The sequence below is a fragment of the Macaca fascicularis genome, chromosome 6 (assembly GCF_037993035.2).
Source record: "Macaca fascicularis isolate 582-1 chromosome 6, T2T-MFA8v1.1".
Taxonomy (NCBI): Eukaryota; Metazoa; Chordata; class Mammalia; order Primates; family Cercopithecidae; genus Macaca; species Macaca fascicularis.
The window spans coordinates 145,884,036-145,903,098 of NC_088380.1; the positions used below are offsets into that span (position 1 = coordinate 145,884,036).

A 19,063-nucleotide genomic window follows, 5' to 3' on the forward strand; every position below is an offset into this window, starting at 1 on the left:
GGGATAATCTCTTGAACCTGGGAGGTGGAGGTTGCATTGAGCCAAGATCACTGCACTCCAGCCTGGGTGACAGAGACTGTCTCAAAAAAAAAAAAAAAAAAAATTGATTTTGAGAGTTGTTTTTTTTTTTTTCCTTAGAAGGGACATCAGAAGAAACACCAATGTCTGCACTCCCAGCCCCCCAAGCACCTTTTGCAAAGAAAAGAAGTGAGGTTACTGGGTTTTATTTGAGTCCAGAGGAGAAGGCCTTGGCTCCCACCCAGGCCCCAGGGCCCTGAGGCTGGAGGAAGGAGGCAGGATGGCAGCACAGAGCAAGGTCTTCCTGCCCTCCTGGCTGCCTGCAGATGGGAGTGGAGACCCTCAGAGCAAGCCCCAGCTTCTTTCAGAGGAGGGTAGAGTCCAGGACTAGAGCTCTTCTCTTGTGGCTGACACCTTCTCTGAGCAGGCCCCCTGTGGTCCCCCGCACAGCAATGACTCCAGAGCCCCTTGGCCTTGTTGGTGGGCTTCATAGATCTGGTCTTCTCCAAACTCCCCCAGGTAGTGCAAACATGTCCTGGAGAGCCTAGGGGAGCCCAGTGGGAGCCTCAGATGCTGCCCAGCCCACAGTGGGGCAAACCAAGGCTCCAGGAGCTTCATTCTATCCCCAAGCCCCGGGCATCACCTGGTAGGCCAGGGGCCTCCTGTGACCATCACACTGATGCTTGGCTCTGGCCCCTCGCTAAGTCCTGGGCCTGTGAGACGTTTCACTTGGTCCACTTCTCGAACTCCATAGCTGGTGGCAGTGGAGAGGAGAGGAGTACAGCTTTGGCAGGAGCCCAGCCAGGGAGAGACCCTTCTCCACACCAAGCTGGACATGCTGGGTGTTTGCGGAATTCAGAGAGGGAAAGCCCTTGGCCCAAGGTCACAAGGTGACCTTGTCTGCTGGCCATCTGCTCTCCCACTTGCTCTCAGCTCCAGAGCCCAGACTTCATCCCAGCCAGCCCCTTCCTTGGACCAGGGTCCTAGTGGAGTGTGTGTCGTGTGAGCAGGTGAGTGGGAATCTCCACTCACCAGGCCTGCCCTTGGAGGAGGGAGGTGGGGGCAGGATTTTCAACTCACTCCTGCCAGTTCCGGGAGCAGCTCCGGTCCAGGACATCCGTGTAGACCGACTCGCTCAGCTCCCTCCGCCCCCCAGAGTTTGGGGTATGAAGTTTGGTCTCTGCTTTTGCCAGATTTTGCCACATCTGGAACAAGGAGGGACTGGGAGGCAGGGCCTCAGGACTGCTGCTCAGTTAGGGGGAGGTGGGGAGGATAGGAGCAGAGTCTCTGGGGAGAATAAGGCGGCAAGAGAGCTGTTTGAGCAGGAAGCACCTGTAAGGCTGCTGCACGGCCCCTCCCCCAGCCCCCAAAGCTCCCTGGGGTGGGAGTGGGGGATGGGAAAGAAATGCTAAAGTGGTAGGTGAGGCCTGGGCACTGGGGTCCCTCCTCCAGGGCACACCTGCCCAGTGGCACGTGCCATTTTATTTTTATTTATTTATTTAGAGTCTCACACCCTCCGTCGCCCAGGCTGGAGTGCGGGGATGTGATCTCAGCTCATTGCAGCCTCCGCCTCTCAGGTTCAATCAACTCTCCTCCCTCAGCCTCCAGGTAGCTAGGACTACAGGGGCACCACCAAACCCAGCTAATTTTTTGTATTTTCGGTAGAGACAGGGTTTCACCATGTTGGCCAGGCTGGTCTCAAACCCCTGAGCTCAGGCGATCGGCCCCACTCAGCCTCCCAAAGTGCTGGGATTATAGGCACGACCCACTGCACCCGGCCAGCATATGCCATTTTAAACCACAAGAACAAGGTAAGAAAAACTAACAGCACAAGTACTCCCAGGCCCCCACCTCACAGAGACACTGGTGCGCAGGCATGCTCAGCAGATGTGTGTGTGAACCCAGACACGCATACTCACGTGCAGGTGCTCACACGTGTGCACGTGCACCATGTACACATAGCCAAAGTCGCCCCGTCAGGTTTGGGGAGGGAGTCCAGTACCAAGGATGGGCCTGGAAAGGGAGAAGCCTAAGGACAAGTGAGTGATTCCCTGGGGTCTCAAGATACGATAGAGGCCTCCCAGATTGTCTGCTCTCTGTTGGGCAGGCAGATGGGTAAACTGAGGCATGGAATATAATTAAAGACTGCATCTGTGGCTTGATGCCCAGTGGTAGGGATTGGGGATCAAAGGCTGGTGGTAGAATGTGAGGTGGATGGAGGGGTCTGGCTTGAGAAGGGGTGTGAGTGAAGGACTCACCTGGTAAGCCACAGCTCTGCAGGCATCACAACGCAGGTGAGCGGGCATGTGGGCTGAGTACATCTCCTCATCGTCCAGTTGTGGGGCTGTGGCTGTGAGTGGGGCCCTGTCCCCGAGGCCCCCTGGGATGGCCCAGGCTCCCAGCAGCAGCAGCAGTGGCAGTGACAGCCTCATGGCCCCAGGAGCCAGTTCAGCAAGTGTAGGATGTGGCTGAGGTGCAGATGTGTGTGTGCTTGTGTGGTGTGGGGACTGCCGCAGAACACCTGGCCTAGACCAATGGGGAACTGACACCTCACCCCTCCCATCCTCCTCCCACTCCCTCCTCCAGGGCCCTGAAGATGCCACGTGGGCATGTCCTCTAGCTGGACCCTGGCTCCAGCCATCTCAGCTCCATTTCACAGATAGGGAGCAATGAGGCAAGGAAAGGGGCTGGGCCTGGGCAGGAACACACAGGGGCCCATACCTCCCACATCCTGTGATCTGGCTAAGTGGTAGGCACTCTGCTGAGTACCTTGTGGGAACAGTTGGTTGGCTACCGTCATCTTTTTTCATTGACCTTTCTGAGAAATAAGACTGTCATGTTTATTCTGCCTTTTCCGACACAAAGGCTCAGAGAGAGGTGACAAATCCAAGGCCACATAGCTAGAGGGGCCATGCTGAGAAACCCAAGCCTGATTGACCCAAGGCCCCCTGGCCACTCAACCACCAGAAGGAATGAGGTGTGGCTGCCAGCCTCTTGGGAGGCAAATTCAGGGAGACAGGGATGCTACAGTGTTTCTAAGACACACATGGTCTCCTTCCCTAGCCCTGAGGTCCCCTCCACCCAGGCCATACCCAGGCATGGAAGGACATTGTGGAGGGTGTTGAGAGGCCATGGCAGGAAATCAGGCACCTCACACCAGTTATTTCAGCCATCATGGCTCCATGGTCAGTGATTTATTACACACCAGGATGAGGTAAAGGCACCTGGGGTGGTCCCAGGGCCTCCATGCCATCGGAGCTGGTGTCTCCAGCCAGAAAATGGCCAATTGTTCTGACTCATAGCTCTCCTAATCAATTTCCAGTCCAGGGCAGAGGGCAGGGACTGCTAGGGACCTGGGCCCCCTCACAGGCCTGGAACAACGAAGGCATCCTTCCCCATCCTTGCCACTGCTTCTCATGGAAACTGTCCTTCGCAAACTCATCACATCACACACCAGGCTGGCAAGGGCCAGCCATTTCTGGTTCAGAACTATACACAGACCCCCACGCACACCACCTCCCACCTCATGCAGACCCCCCTCATCTCCCTCAGAGGCTCCTGGAATCTCAGGGCAACTGAAGTGCAGGCTCTGGGCCCTGTCCCTTGCTGTGACTGGTCTGTAGGGCCAGCCCCTCTCTGGGCCTTGTTGCCACATCTGTTACTGGGGAGTAGAATCTGCCAAGAGCTGCAGGTCCCTCTGGCTACTCCACCAGGGGTATCGCTTCTACTGCCAGCCCTAACCCACCTTCTAACCACACAGAGGGGTCAAGAGACTCCTGTGGGACAAGAGCCCAACCCTCCCTCTTCTCAGACCTTCCTGATGACCATTTCACCTACTCCCGATGTAGGGGGTCGGGGACAGAAGCCCCACCCCTGGCCCAAAAATGAGTCAGCTCAGCTCTGAGGGCCAGGCTCCCCATCTTCCCACCCCAAGTTCCAGGCTCACCCCTGACCCAGGCCCTCCCTGTATTCCTTGCTTTGCTTCCACCTGCTGTCCCCCTGCCTTAGCTCCCTTTCTCAGAGCCAGCCTGGCCTGGGGCTGTACTGGCCACTTTCCCCCCAGTAGCCTCCAAGGCCAAAGCTCAGCTCCTCTTCCTAAGAGCAGACTTGACAGCCAGTCCTTCCTGCCACCTCACCAGGGGCACTGGCCAGCCTCACCTCACCTGGGCCTGCTATCAGGAAAGGCAGACAGTTCCCCGCCCTGTCTCCTGCTGCTCCGGTTCCTGCTGCCACAGGGCAGCCCCAGCACCTCCTCTGATGGGCTCCTGGGGACAAGCCCAGGGATGCCTCACTTTCCCTATTTGCTTGCCCACATATACACATATACACACACCCACACACACCACACCATGCCCTGGGAATGCCTGGGAAAGGGATACATAATTTCATTGGGAGAGGAAGTAGGCAGCCACTTCCTGGGTGACTCCAGCTCCGCCAGCCTTGGGGCTCAGATTCATTCTCTGAAGATCACTTCCTGTCCGACGACTGGCTGGGATGGGTTAAAGACAGAGGCAGCGGAAAGAGAGGAGGGTAGGGGCTTGGATGCCAGAACCTCCCAGGCCATCCAAGGGCTCCAACTCCATGGGGATCTGCCCGGGGCCTCACAGTGGGAACAAGGAACCCTTGCCGGGCTGGGTGGGAACTGAGCTGGAGGGCGGCGCACAGAAGAGCAGAGGAGGTGCAGGGCTGGGGGTTCCGCTCACTGGCAGGTAGTAGGTCCCGTCCAGGGGCCCTGCCTCAGAGACCCAGGGTAGCTGGGGGTTGCCGAGAGCCTGCGGGCCTGGGGACGGTGGCAGGGAGAGGCTGGGTATAGGCCCATAGGCAGGCGGGTAGAGGCCGAGGCCCAGGGCCAGAGGGGTGTAGACGCGGTGGGGCGGCCCAGGGGACGAGGGCGGCAGCAGCACCTCCACGTACTGCCCACTCTCGGGGTCGAAGAGCACCCGCAGCCGAGGCTGACGCGGCGCCTCCACGAAGTAGTAGCGGCCGCTCTCGGGGTCCACCAAGACCTTCCCCCTGGGCGCGGCCCCGGGCGGCTTGCGCACTCCCTGGGAGGCGCTTTGCGGGGACCGGTCTGTGGGAGGCGCCGAGGCAGCACGGGGCTGGGCGGGGGCCGTCCTGCCCGCCGACGCCAGGGGCTCCCGCGGGAGTGGCGCCTGGACGGCAGCCGCGGGCTCGGGGGCCGTAGGAGGTGTCTTCGGTTTCAGTGCTATCCCAGGGCTCGGGCTGGCGTGCACCTGAGGGGAGCTAGGGCGGGGCGATCGGGCCCCTGCTGGCCCTACGGGGGATCGCTGGGATGAGCTGCGGGCGCCGCCTAGAGGGCTGGTCCGACCCTTGCCGTCGGGGACAAGGCGCTGGGCCTCTGCATCCCTGTTCTTTCCTCCAGGGCCGCGCGCTCGCACTCCCGAGGTTACCTCGGGCCGGCGACTCAAGGCCAGGACCCCAGGCAGGCGGATCTCTGTGCGCTTGAAGGGCTTCGCCGTGCTGTTCTCTGCCCTCCGCCGCATGACCCCGTTGGGCTGTGAGGCGTCCTGGGGGACCGTGTCGAAGGACGGTTCTGGAGGCTCGTAGGGGTGCGGCACGACCGGTAGAAAATCCTTGATGAAAACGGAAGTGTAGTGAGCCGGGACCGGGGGCCCCAGTGCCGGCGGCTCTTGCGTCTTGGATTCGCTGCCCTCCTCCCCGCAGGGGTCGGCAGGAGGCGCAGGCAGCCTTGAGCCTGGGGCTCCTGCCGGGAAGCCTGGCGCGTAAGTGGTCTTCACCAACTTGCGCACGTCTCGAGGCCGCGGAATGGCCACGCGCGGACGTCCTGAAGCCGCCTCTCCAGAACCCAAGACTTCCGGGCACTTATCGGCGTCCAGGGTGCCCACAAGGTGGCTGTCGGGTGCTGCCACCTCTGGGGACGGCTGACTCCCTCCAAAGGCAAGATCCGGAATCTCCCGCGTGGATGGACTCTGCATCTCTGCTGGTTCTGGAGTCCCGGGTGGGGACGGTGTAGGCGGTGCCAATTCCTCCTGAGTTAACCCATTCTGAGCTTCCTGAGTAAATGCTAACGATGCGCCTGGCCCCATGGGGTCCCACGTCTCTTGGGGAGATGCGCCCCAAGTTCCAATAGGACGATCTGGAGCCTCCCACGGGAAGAAGGCCGGCGGGGACGGGCTGCTACCTGGCTCCACCGTATCCCCGACTGCCGAATGTGGAATCTCCCACTGGGAAGGGGCTTCGAAGGACGGGCTCCTTTCCCCAGCAACACACTGATTCCACTGGGAACGGATCTGAGGGGAAGGGCTTCTCCTGCTGACAGTTTCCTCGACGGCGAGATTCTGATTTTCCCACGCGGAGGAGGCTTCAGGGAACAATGGGCTACTCACCCTCTGACTAGTCCGATCCCACGGGGACAAGTTCTGGGGCGACGGGCAGCGAGGACCCCGTACAGCCCCGTTTGGAGCCTGCCACGGCGGGGACGGGCTTCTTGGCCTCACAGCCCTACTCGGAACCTCCGAGGGGACCCTACACTCAAAAGGCGGACTCCGTGCCCTCTGGACAGTTCGATGCGGCGCCTCTTGCGGGAATCGAGTCTTCCGCGCCTCCTGGATCTTCTCCTCTGACTGAAGGAAGATGCTGGAGCTAACAGGACCCAGCGGCTCCGTTCCGGGCGCAGGCTTGTCGCGCCGAATCGCGCGCTCGCGGAGGCTGGGCCACGGCCTCGGGGCTTTGGCGGGGGCCGAATTATCTTGTACGCGAAGTGGCCGAGACTTAGTCTTCTCCAGGACCACGCGGGTGCTGCGGGACGTTTCCCGGGTCGCAGGTTCCGACAGCCCCGTGGGCCTGAAGGTGGCGCTGCTCGCGGCCGGGGCCTCGGGGCTCAGTTTTCTGGCCAGCGCCGTCTGCACGAAGCCCGCGGCGGCCTGCAGGCGGCCCAGCGACTCGTCCAGGGAGCCGGTGCGCAGGAGCAGCCGGGGGCGCGGCGCGCCGGCCGCCCGCGAGGGACTCTGGGGCCGGGGGCGCAGCTCGATCTGACGCTTGGGCACCGTCCGGGGCCTGGCGGGTGCGGCGCGCTCCTCCAGAGCCACTTCCACACACTCGAACTGCGCTGGGGCTGCAGGAGTTGGCCCACGGGGCCGCAGCTCTAGGTAGGTGGCCCAGCGGGAGCCACCATCTGGGGCCTGGGACTGACGTGGGACAGGAGTGGGAGACGCTGGCCCCGGCGGCAAAGGGCTAATGAAGGCCGGCTCCGTGAGCTGTTGTGCCTCGCGATCCTCTGCGCCGGAGCAGTCGAACAAGGGCCCGACGCCGAAGATGACTTCCATCTCCCCCGACGGCAGCGTGCGCAGCTGGGGCTGGGGTGGCAGTGGGCCGGAGCCCGGGCCTCGCGAGAAACCCGAGCCGGGCCCGTGCCGCTGGCGGCTATTCTGGGCGCTGACGGACAGGCGAGGCTGGGCACCCGCCCCCCGCCCAGGGGCCACCCAGGGCCAATTCGCTGGGCCTTCCGCGTCCGGCCCAACGTCCGGGGGCTCCGGAGAACCCGGAGCCGTGTAGTAAGAGCCTGACGAACCGGAGGAGTCCTGGCGCCGCGCGGGGGCCGTGGGCAGCTGTCTCGGGATCCCAGGCAAGGCTGGCGGGGCGAGCGCTGTCAGCATGGTGGGGCCGGACGCCGCGCACTATCTCCCTCGCATTCGCCTCCGCTGGTGGCGCCGGCACTGTCCCCGCCCCGCCCGAGGATGCCGTGGGGTCACCGCGCCTTAAAGCGGCCGCGTCCACTCCTGAGCCAGCGGCGCCTGCAGCAGAAGAGACCTGGGCCCTGCACCCTTCCCTGTCCAGCCCCCATGCCCAACTAACCCCCTTCTCAGGCACAAGCCGGAGTACCTGGGGTGGGCTCCAAGTTTTGGCGGACAGGCAGGTGAGGTAATGGCAGGCCCAACTTTTGAAGCATTGGAGCCAGGAGTTAGGCCCAGCTCCACCCATCACAGGTGAGGAAACTGAAGCCCAGCAGGGATCTGCCTGAAGTCAGGCACTGCTGTGTGCGGTTCAGGCTGTGAGCCAGACCTTCAGACCAGGAGACTCTGGTAGAGTCAGCAATTTCATCTTCCCCTCAGCCCCGGGTGTCTTAACATCACTGCAGGGGACCCCCATTGCCATTGCTGGCCTCAGCTAGAGCTTCTAAGGGTGCACACACCACCTTCCTTGGTCCCAGTTACACTCTCCCCGATCCCCAACCTTCAGTAGAGTAAGGAGTACCGACCAATAGAGGCCTCCCTGACTCCTCAGGGCCTCAGGAAGGTACTACCCTGGCTGGACCCATTGCCCTCAGTGGGACCTATCGGAAGGGGCTGGAGTGGACAGCTCTAGTTTTCACAATCTGCCTCAGCACCTAGAACAGGCCCTGGATACCGATGTGGGGTCCCATGGGAAGCTTCGAAGTAGCTTGTGGTCCCAGCTCCAAAGGCCCCTGAAGCCAGAACAGCCCTGTGCTCCCCCAGGCACTCACAAGGCCCTAATTTCAGCCCCCACAGCCTTAGGACCTGCCCTGGGGACAGGCACTGGTGGGGAGGCAGCCACCACCTGTCATTGTCTTACAACTGTGGGCACCACTTGCCCTTAAACTTCTGGCTTCAAGGTCCTGCTATGACTCAGGCCCCAGCTGGCCCTGGAGCAAGAGCACTGACCCCTCCTGTGTACTTGGCCTCAAACTGACCCAGGACAGGCTACACTGGGCTAACCTGACCCCTGAAGTGGGTCCTCTGCCTGGGTGTGTCCCCATGATCATCTAGGGGACACTCAGTGATGGCTTCTGAAAGAATGTTGCTAGACCATCCCATCCAGCCCTACCTGTGCAACTTGTGCAAGTCCAGGTCCCTTCCCAGATTGTTTCTCCACCTTAAAACCACACACAGCATTGTCTTTTCTCTTCCTCCCATTTGTGAAGCTCCTATTTGTTTGGGGGAGGGTCAGCAAGTGCAAATGCAATTTGCAGGTATAACATTATTGTCATGTGATAGAAACTGACTTCCCAAATTCCTTGTGGTTCTGGAACCCACTGTCTCTGAAGTTTCTGGTCAGGGCTTCCAGCCCTGTAGTCAAGTTGGGAGAGTCAAATTTACCAGGACACTGGGAGTGGGGTGGGATGTTACTGGGTAACCAGGGCTGTTTATATAGGAAGGGATTAAATACCCAAAGGAAGCGGTGGTGCCTACCAGACAACAAAGACCCAGCTCCTCCCGTAGGCTACAAGCCCCCACCTTGTGGACCGCTACCAGTACCCAAAAGGGAGGGAAGTAGCAGGGCCTAGAGGCTGGGGACTCCCAGAGCAGAGAAGGCAGAGGCTGGGGATTACAGCCAGAGAACAGGAAAGCGGCGGCCATTTTATTTTTCCCTGGGATGCTGGTGGCTGTGGGCCTGACGCGTCCCTGAGGCTTTCTTATGCTTCTGGTCCAGCACCTGGGCCATGTAGCTCTCCTGCTGCTTCTGGATCCGGAAGTCAGACATGTGATTCCTGCAATGGAGCCCGCTGGTGGTGGACTGTAGACAGCCCAGGGTATGTAGGGGCCAGAGGTCTGGCTCCCCAGTGTCATCAACACCCCCAGCCAGGCCCAGACCCCTCACCTGAAGATCTGTTTCTGCTGGCTGATAACTTGCTGCAACTCTTTAATCTCATTCTCTTTGCCATTAAGTATATCTTCTTGCTTTATAATGTGAGACTCAATCTCTGTGGGGGAAAGAGGCAGGGAGGAGGGGTGGTTCCCATCCCAGGGCTCCTTCCTGAGATAAGGCATTCCCTCATGGGGCTTTTCAGAGCTTGGCTGCCCACCCAGGAGTTCTCCATGAAGAACTGCTAATACCTTAGTATGAATGAGTTTATTATGCAGTCTTGGGGGAGTGCAGTGTTTGAGGATTGTTGTCAATGACTTCACAAGTCTATTCTGGACCAGAGGACCCACATGAGGGCAGGAGAAGGTCCTTGGAGAGAGGTGGGCAGTCCTGCCCAAAGGCTGGAAGATGAATGGCACCTGCCCTCAACTCCAGCAGGTCTTTACAGATGTTGCCTCCTTGGAGAAACTCTCCCTCATCTAAAAATTACATTTCCCAGTACTTCCTACTCCCTCTTCCTGCTTTCTGCTTTCTTTTTCTTTTTCTTTTCTTTTTTTTGAGACTGAGTCTTGCTCTGTTGCCAGGCTGGAGTGCAGTGGCATGATCTTGGCTCACTGCAACCTCCTCCTCCTGAGTTCAAGCAATTCTCCTGCCTCAGCCTCCCAAATAGCTGGGTGGGATTACAGGCACCTGCCACCACACCTGGCTAATTTTTGTATTTTTAGTAGAGATGGGGTTTCACCATGTTGGCCAGGCTGGTCTCGAACTCGTGACCTCAGGTGATCCATCCACCTCGGCCTCCCAAAATGCTGGGATTACAGGAGTGAGCCACCATGCCCGACATCCTGCTTTATTTTTCTTAACACTTTTACCTAACATACCATATACTTTATTCATCTGTCTTCTCTGCTACTAGGATGTAAGGTCCACTAGGACAAGGATCTTTGTTTTATTCACACCTTTATCCCTAATGCCTAAAACAGTACCTGGCACATAATAGGTATACAAAAAGTATATTTGCAGACCGAATGAATGGGATGTTCCTGGGGGGTTAGGACTTAGAAACATGACCTAGTTCAATCATCTAGTCCAACCAAACTTCCCGGGGGCTGGCTGGATGCCCAGCCTTGTGCTAGGGCTTCAGGGTTGATGGGAGAAGATGGAGTTGCCTGGATTTTCAGACCTGTTTCCTCATTTCAAGGATGGGGAAAGAGACAGCCCTATCCCACAGTGGTATAGGGAAGAACCAGTGAGATAGTGGTGGCAAAGCCTACCCCCAAATTAATCGTACATTTGGGCAAAGATGACTTTCTGAGGCTTGAGCCCAGAAGTAAGAGACCAGTCCGGGCAACATAGTGAGACCTCGCCTCTACAAAACTTAAAAAAAAAAAAACAAAAAACTAGCTGGGCATGGTGGTGGAACGCGCCTGTAGTCCTGGCTACTTGCTGAGGCAAGAGGATCACTTGAGCTCAGGAGTTGGGGGCTGCAATGAGGTATGACTGTGCCCCTGCACTCCAGTCTGGGTGACAGAGCAAGACCCTGTCTCTAAAAAATAAATAAATAAATAAATGATAATTTTTCTGTGTTGGATCAAAATCCAAGGAGACTATAGGGATCTGGGGTGCTTCATTTACATAACTGCCCCACATGGCACCCTGGAAAATTCTGATTCCCACAGAAAGAAAATCCTACTGTCTTTAAAGGCTGGACAAGGGGCCGGGCACAGTAGCTCACGCCTGTAATTCCAGCACTCTGGGAGGCCAAGGCGGATGGATCACCTGAGGTCAGGAGTTTAAGACCAGCCTGGCCAACATGGTGAAACCCTGTCTCTACTAAAAATACAAAAATTAGCCGGGTGTGGTGGCACATGCCTGTAATCCCAGCTACTTTGGAGGTTGAGGCAGAATTACTTGAACCCAAGAGAGACGGAGGTCGCAGTGAGCCAAGAACGTGCCATTGCACTTCAGCCTGGGTAACAGACCCAGACTCTGCTTCAAAAAAAAAAAACAGGCCGGGCACGGTGGCTCACGCCTGTAAGCCCAGCACTTTGGGAGGCCAACATGGGCAGATCATGAGGTCAGGAGATCGAGACCATCCTGGCTAACACGGTGAAACCCTGTTTCTACTAAAAATACAAAAAATTAGCCGGACGTGGTGGCGGGCGCCTGTAGTCCCAGCTACTCGGGAGGCTGAGGCAGGAGAATGGCATGAACCTGGGAGGCGGAGCTTGCAGTGAGACGAGATCTCGCCACTACACTCCAGCCTGGGCGGCAGAGAGAGACTCCGTCTCAAAAAAAAAAAAAAAAAGGTTGGACAAGGATTAACTAGAACACAAACTCTGAAAATACAGAAATGTCTAAGCATTTAAGATTTCAAAAGAGAAGACCTGGGCCGGGCGCGGTGGCTCAAGCCTGTAATCCCAGCACTTTGGGAGGCCAAGACGGGCGGATCACGAGGTCAGGAGATCGAGACCATCCTGGCTAACACGGTGAAATCCCGTCTCTACTAAAAAATACAAAAAACTAGCCGGGCGCGGTGGCGGGCGCCTGTAGTCCCAGCTACTCGGGAGGCTGAGGCAGGAGAATGGCGGGAACCCGGGAGGTGGAGCTTGCAGTGAGCTGAGATCCGGCCACTGCACTCCAGCCTGGGCGGCAGAGCGAGACTCCGTCTCAAAAAAAAAGAAAACAAAAACAAACAAACAAAAAAAACAAAAGAGAAGACCTGGTAAAAAGTGAAGGCGCAGCATGGAAAAGAGGAGACAGGTGGAGGGAGAGAATGAAGACATGAGTTCACCAGGTCATGGGATGAGGACTGTTGAATCTCCTTCCCAGGCGTCCAGCTAAGTGGGATTAATTACTTGTGAAGTTCGTTTGGGAAAAAGAATTAGAAATTTGTGTGACTCTTTGAAAATAAAAGCCTGTGGCTCCCGATGATGAGAGAATGGTTAGAAAATCCCTTTGAGAGTGAAGAACTATGTAAGTGTAAAAACCAAACTGAACCACACAAGGGGAGTTTGTAGGGATGGGGTGGGAGGCACTGGCCAGGGTGAGGTTCACATCACCAGACTGGCTCAAGAGGGCTTGTGTCCCACTGGAGGGGTTTTGAATATTCTGGGGGAGGCATCCAGGACCTGTCCCCATGACACACACACCTACCAACAAGCAGATCCAAAGCCCCGTGGGCTTGACTGATCTCTGTTGGAAGAAAATTACCTAGGGGACGGATGTCTCTGGCCCCACCAGGAAAGAACCCCAGGTTCTTTTTTGGGAAGTAAGGGGATGCCCAGGGAGAGGGCAAAACTGAGGGGACCAATGGCCTTGAGCATGGGGGCAGTGACTGCCTGTTGGGCCCTGCCCTGGCAGAAGCCAGTGACCAAATTACTATGAGACTTGTCAGCCTGCCTGGCCAGATCAAGATGTCAGCCTGCTGGCATCTTCCCAGTGAGAGCACTCACCAGGAGAGAGAGAAGGCTGAATTGGTGAAAGGCAGGGTACTCGAGGCTCCATGTGGGAGCCTCACCAGGAAGGACCTTGAACCTCTTGCGCTTGGGCTCTGGCCTACTGGAGATCTGCTGCAGTGAACAAAGCAGATGTTGTGCCTGGAATTCATACCTACATTTTTTTTTTTTTGAGATGGAGTTTTACTCTTGTTGCCCAGGCTGGAGTGCAATGGCACGATCTCAGCTTGCTGCAACCTCTGCCTCCCGGGTTCAAGCAATTCTCCTGTCTCAGCCTCCTGAGTAGCTGGGATTACAAGCTCCCGCCACTACACCCAGGGAATTTTTGGTATTTTTAGTGGAGATGGGGTTTCACCATGTTGGCCAGGCTGGTCTTGAACTTCTGACCTCATGTGATCCGCCTGCCTTGGCCTCCCAAAGTGTTGGGATTACAGGCATGAGCCACTGCGCCCAGCCCATACTTAAACTGGGTAAGGGGAGTTTAGCATTCTAAGAAATAAACGGGGCTCCTGAGGTGTAAGGACACAGTGTAGCTGACTCTAAAGGTGCCCCACAACTTATGGCACCAACTGAGCCAAACAAGTGGCCCACAGGCATCTGCACAGAGCAGAGTTGAAAACTGGCAGCCCACAGATATTTTACTTGGCCTACACAATAGTTTTAAAATTTCAAAATCAACTGCCAACACTAAAAAGTCAGAAAAGCTTCCATTAAAACTTGGTTTTGGCTGGGTGCAGTGGCTCACGCCTGTAATCCCAACACTTTGGGAGGCTGAGGTGGGGAGTTCGAGACCAGCTTGACCAACATGGTGAAACCCCATCTCTACCAAAAATACAAAAATTAGCCAGGCGTGGTGGTGCACACCTGTAATCCCAGCTACTCGGGAGGCTGTGGCAGAAGAATCACTTGAACCTGGGAGACGGAGTTTGCAGTGAGCCGTGTGCCGCTGCACTCCAGCCTAGGCAACAGAACAAGACTCCATCTCAATAAAACAAAACAAAACAAAACAACTTGGTTTCACTGGGCATGGTGGCTCACACCAAGTAGTCCCAGCTACTTGGGAGGCTGAGGTGGGTGAATCACTTGAGCCCAGTCATTTGAGACCAGCCTGGGCAGCACAGTGATCCCCAGTCTTAGAAAAATATAAATAATTATTAATTTCCATTTTAAAGATCTGGCAGTCCTATCCCCCTGTCACCATGTGCACCCTTCCCTATTGAGTCCTGACCCTGAGACTAAGGATCAAGTCCCAAATAGGACAGTGCTTGCCCTGTGTTCCTCTTGTATCAGAGTTAGGAGTAACCCATCAAAAGTGGGAAAACAAAAGGTGGACTAAGAAGGTTGTATGTTTCAGGAAAAATGGGAGCAAGCCCATTCCTTTATGGCGGTGAAGAATATAGTACACCGACTGCTTCCCTCATTTCCGTGGCCTGCCTGGTCCCTTAAGGCCTTTTCGAAGGTGTGGCCCACCTGGGCCTGCCTGTATCCTCAGCTGGGGACAGGTGTTAGAGTGAAACCCTGCCTTTGACACAGGCACTGGGTGGTTAGGAAAGAGCCCGTTTATATAACCGTGGTGGAGAGCACGGGCCTCCCGCCTACCATTGCATTTGGTAATGAGCTGGTCCTTCTTGCTGGACTCCTGTAGGACTTTGCTTTTGACACTGGAGAGCCTGGGTGGGGAAGATGGGAGGGTGGGCAGGCTAGCAAGCAGATGCGTCCCCCAAACCCCACACCCCCTACTGAGGCCCACTCACGCTTTTTCAAAGGCCAGCTTCTCTTTCTCCAGCTGTTTGGACAGCACCTCTACCTCTCCGAGGGCAAACTGTAACTTCTCCTCTTCCTTGGCCAGGAGGACCTTGGTCTTGGCATGGGCAGCTTTCTCTTCCTGCAGGGGTGGCAGCAGTCACTTCATTACCCTGGGCCGCCTTGGGTCTCCTAGACTCCCTTAACCAGCCCCGCTTCTCAGACAGACACATAGACACCAGGGCACAGGGAGATTCTGGCCACCTTGCTACTAGGGCTGGAGGTTCTCAGAGGCTGACCTTTCTTTTTACTTTTTTTTTTTTTTTTTAGACAGAGTCTCACTCTGTTGCGCAGGCTGGAGTGCAGTGGCATGATCTCAGCTTAGTACAACCTCCGCCTCCTGGGTTCAAGCAATTCTCCTGTCCCAGCCTCCCAAGTAGCTGGGATTACAGGCGCCTGCCACCACACATGCTTGGCTAATTTTTTTTTTTTTTTTTTGTATTTTTAGTAGAGACAGGGTTTCACCATGTTGGCCAGGCTGGTCTCAAACTCCTGACCTCAAGTGATTTGCCACCTTGGCCTCCCAAAGGGCTGGGATTACAGTTGTGAGCCACCGCACCCATCATCAGAGGCTAATACTTAATGAGCCTGCCTAACCACAGGGGTCCTGGGAAAAGGGGGAAGATTAGGAGACTGCAGAGGCCATTACTTACCACCAGCTTCTTCTCCACTGCCTGGAACTCTTCTTTACTGACAAAATTTTCGTCCTGGAGAACCATCTGCAACAGAGCCTGGCTGAGGGAGGGCCTGGGGCTGGAGTAGAAGGGGCGCCCTCTAGGGACCAGGACCAAAAGTGGATAACAGGATAATGCTCGTGGTAGGATAAGACTGAGGCCCTGGGAAGGGAGAATTCAGTTCCACAGATAAACTGAGACTCAGCAATAAGTGCTGCCCTCAAGGAGCAGCCAGTCTAATGGAGGAGGCAGTCCACCGCTAGCACTTCTAACATGTTGTGTGCCTTGATGGGGAGACATAAGGGGATCTGGGGCCCAGAGGAGGCACCAACACAGCTTGGGGAAGGGTCAGAATCGCTTCCGGAAAAGGGGACATTAGAACTGAGATCTGACTGCTATATAGGGTGGGCCAGAAAAGGGATAGACAGAAAAGCACTCTGGATGGTGGGGACACCCATGCCAAGGTCAGCTGCCAAGAGGAAGACCTGGGTATCTTCTGGGAATCAAAGGCAATTCAGTGCCTAGAGCTCCATACATTTTGTTGAATTAGAGCATTAGGGTAGCTAATAGGACATGTCTCTCTCCCCTTTCCCCCACATTCAACTTCCCAGAAGGGAAGAAATTGTCTAAGAACAACTTAGAATGAGAAATAGATGTGAAGCCAGTTTTATTTCTGAGATGGAGATACATTCAACCTTCTTACCAAGACAGAAAAACAAAACCAGAAAAACCATGAACTCCAGCTGGCCAGGATTCTATCATGCCTACCCAGGTAATCTGTGACTGCAATGCTTTGCACCCATTAGCTGGGGTTTGATTGAGAAGGCAAAAGCTAAGGCATGTAAAGTTCTTGGAGGCCCCTAAGTTAGCATTGGCAAGGGCCAAATCTGCGCTTACTGCATTCATCATGGCACTGCCTTTGACTCTGCGGAAGGGTGTCCATAATAGAAGGGATAACAGTTTCTCTGCCTGCACACGAGGGCCATGGGAACTCAGTGACGTCATCTTCACCGAAAATGGGGAAACTGAGGCTCAGGGACTCTACCAGCTCTTGCAGTAACCAGGCAAACGGAAGGGAGAATATGGCTTGATATTAGTTAAAATTCCCTGGTTCAGGAAAGCCCGCCTCTTTTTGGCTCTACCCCTACCGACCAAGCCCAGCCTCCTCCTGATTACGCCATGGGCCATGCGTTCTAGCCACGGCCCGGCATCGGAACAGGTTCTGGCCCCGCCCCCATCAGTGAGGCATCCGGCCCCGCCTCTCCCCAAGCTCCTCTGGCTGCATACCACATTCCTCAGCTGGTGGATCAGTTCCTCCTGAGACTCAATCACGTCCCGCAGTTGATCGAAGGCGAGACACACAGATCCTGACCCCGCCTTCGACCACCCGAGGGGCGTCGCCATCTTTTGCCCCCGCCAGCTAGTTGGAAATGGCTGCCTCGGGGGTGCTCCCCGCCGTCGCCCACCAATGAGAATGCGACGCCACAGAGCACCCTAGCAACGGGGGGCGGGGACTTCCTCTGTTAGCAGGGCGAGGAGCCGCCTCTTAAAGGAGCCGCCTGGGGCGAGGAAACTGCTAACAACCCTTAAGGCATTTAATTTTATAGGAAATTGCTATTTTATTACATCTTCTGTTTCTTACGCGGTCCTGAGAAGCTGGCAGGGCCCGGCTTGTACTTTCCTTGACTGCGAGCAGGCAACACTCAGAACACCAGCCCTCGGCCTTCATCCAGGGCCTCTTAAGCTGCATGACCACGAAGCAAGAGCCGGCATAGGCAACTCCTGCATCTTTAGCTTCTCATGCCTCTTTCTCCAAATCTTTATCCTGATCTCCAAATTTCCTCCATTGTATGATATTCCAGCCTCCTGGAACACACTTAGTACTTGGGGGGCCTAAGCACGGAAGATAGAAGAAGATAAAAAACGAGAATGGCTTCACCTGAGATCAAAGTCTTCATACTCTGATACCAGGCTCTGGGCAGCTGCACTAGAGCCATGTGCCACCACCTCAGGAGGAGGGCCCTGAAGAGATTAGGAGGACTGAAGAGGGCTTGAAGGAGGAGAGTTTAGTAAAATGAAGTCAGGGAAGGATACGGTGATTACACACACTCACCAAGTCTCTTTTGAAGGCTTTTTTTTTTTTTCTTGGAAACCCAAATAAGATTAGGTTTGGAGAACATCAGAGCGAATATATATTGTGTTCACTATTTCGTGGCACCATTATGTTTATATTATTTCATGTGACCCTCATAGAACTTCTATTAGCCCCTTTTTACCCGAGCTCTATGAGAATGAGAATGAATAACTTGCCCAAGGTCACTCTAGTAAGTTGTGGAACAAGAGTTCTGCTATGGGCAGTTTGTTCCAGCGTCCATGTTTTTGTTTGTTTTTTGAGATGAAGTCTCGCTCTGTCGCCCAGGCTGGAGTGCAGGGACATGATCTCGGCTCACTGCAACCTTCGCCTTCCGGGTTCAAGCGATTCTCCCGCCTCAGCCTCCCAAGTAGCTGGGATTACAGGCGCCTGCCACCACGCCCGGCTAATTTTCATATTTTTAGTAGAGACGGAGTTTCGCCATGTTGGCCAGGCTGGTCTCGAACTCCTGACCTCAGGTGATCCGCCTGCCTTGGCCTCCCAATGTGTTGGGATTACAGGCATGAGCCACCACGCTGGGCTTGGAGTTCATGTTCTTAACCAGGATGTTGTGCTGCATTTTTGTTGCATGTCATGGATGGAAGTTATGGAATGTGATACCCCCAAGTAGGAAATGACTATACTAACAAGGAGTTTGGAAAAAAAGTTACCAGTGACTATGAAAGGAGGCAGAAAGCTCAGGGTAAGTCATTCAAGCTGCTCCCCAAAACTCCCTAGCGGCCTGACAAACTTGGCCATCCCTGTGGTTCTCTCAGCAGGAGCCCTTGTTTTGTTTCTTGCATTTATTTTCATGGACTTGGAGACAAAGCCATCTCTGTTGACCTCTCTCTCTTTTTTCTTTTTCTTTTTCTTTTTTTTTTTTTTTTTTTTTTGAGATGGAGTCTTGCTCTGACGCCCAGGCTGGAGTGCAGTGGTGCGATCTGGGCTCACTGCAAGCTCCGTGCCCCCGGGTTCATGCTGTTCTCCTGCCTCAGCCTCCCGAGTAGCTGGGACTACGGGTGCCCGCCACCACGCCCAGCTAATTTTTTGTATTTTTAGTAGAGACGGGGTTTCACCATGTTCTCTCTCTTTTTTTTTTTTTTTTTTTTGAGATGGAATCTTGCTCTGTCCCCCAGGCTGGAGTGCAGTGGCGCAATCTTGGCTCACTGCAACCTCTGCCTCCCGTGTTCAAGTGATTCTCCTGCCTCAGCCTCCCCAGTAGCTGGGATTACAGGCAACTGCCATCATACCCAGGTAATTTTTGTATTTTTAGTAGAGACGGGGTTTCACCATGTTGGCCAGGCTGGTCTCGAACTCCTGACCTCAGGTGATCCACCCACCTCGGCCTCCCAAAATGCTGGGATTACAGGCGTAAGCCACTGTGCCCGGCTGAC

General features: G+C 55.6%; 3 protein-coding genes across 6 annotated transcripts; all 3 read right to left on the reverse strand.

Moving 5' to 3' along the window:
• Positions 1-208: 208 nt before the first annotated feature.
• MZB1 (marginal zone B and B1 cell specific protein) lies at positions 209-2,507 on the reverse strand. Its single transcript, XM_005557925.4, has 4 exons — positions 2,277-2,507; positions 1,099-1,223; positions 662-772; positions 209-562 (listed from the first exon to the last, which is right to left on the reverse strand). Exons 1-4 carry the CDS (start codon positions 2,448-2,450, stop codon positions 406-408), a joined length of 567 nt encoding a protein of 188 aa, XP_005557982.1. The 5' UTR covers positions 2,451-2,507; the 3' UTR covers positions 209-405.
• Positions 2,508-3,181: 674 nt separating this feature from the next.
• On the reverse strand, positions 3,182-7,678 carry PROB1 (proline rich basic protein 1). Its single transcript, XM_005557926.5, has one exon. It carries the CDS (start codon positions 7,653-7,655, stop codon positions 4,620-4,622), a length of 3,036 nt encoding a protein of 1,011 aa, XP_005557983.3. The 5' UTR covers positions 7,656-7,678; the 3' UTR covers positions 3,182-4,619.
• Positions 7,679-9,345: 1,667 nt separating this feature from the next.
• SPATA24 (spermatogenesis associated 24) lies at positions 9,346-16,960 on the reverse strand. Of its 4 annotated transcripts, none has more exons than XM_045394943.3 (6): positions 16,826-16,960; positions 15,518-15,583; positions 14,816-14,946; positions 14,661-14,731; positions 9,619-9,721; positions 9,346-9,508 (listed from the first exon to the last, which is right to left on the reverse strand). In XM_045394943.3, exons 1-6 carry the CDS (start codon positions 16,940-16,942, stop codon positions 9,379-9,381), a joined length of 618 nt encoding a protein of 205 aa, XP_045250878.1. In that variant the 5' UTR covers positions 16,943-16,960; the 3' UTR covers positions 9,346-9,378. The 4 variants fall into 4 exon arrangements, with proteins under 4 accessions (XP_045250878.1, XP_005557985.2, XP_005557987.2 ...); XM_005557928.5 differs by having other exon boundaries at positions 15,518-15,700; XM_005557930.4 differs by lacking the exons at positions 9,346-9,508; positions 9,619-9,721 and adding an exon at positions 9,856-10,004 and having other exon boundaries at positions 15,518-15,700.
• Between the last annotated feature and the right edge of the window lie 2,103 nt (positions 16,961-19,063).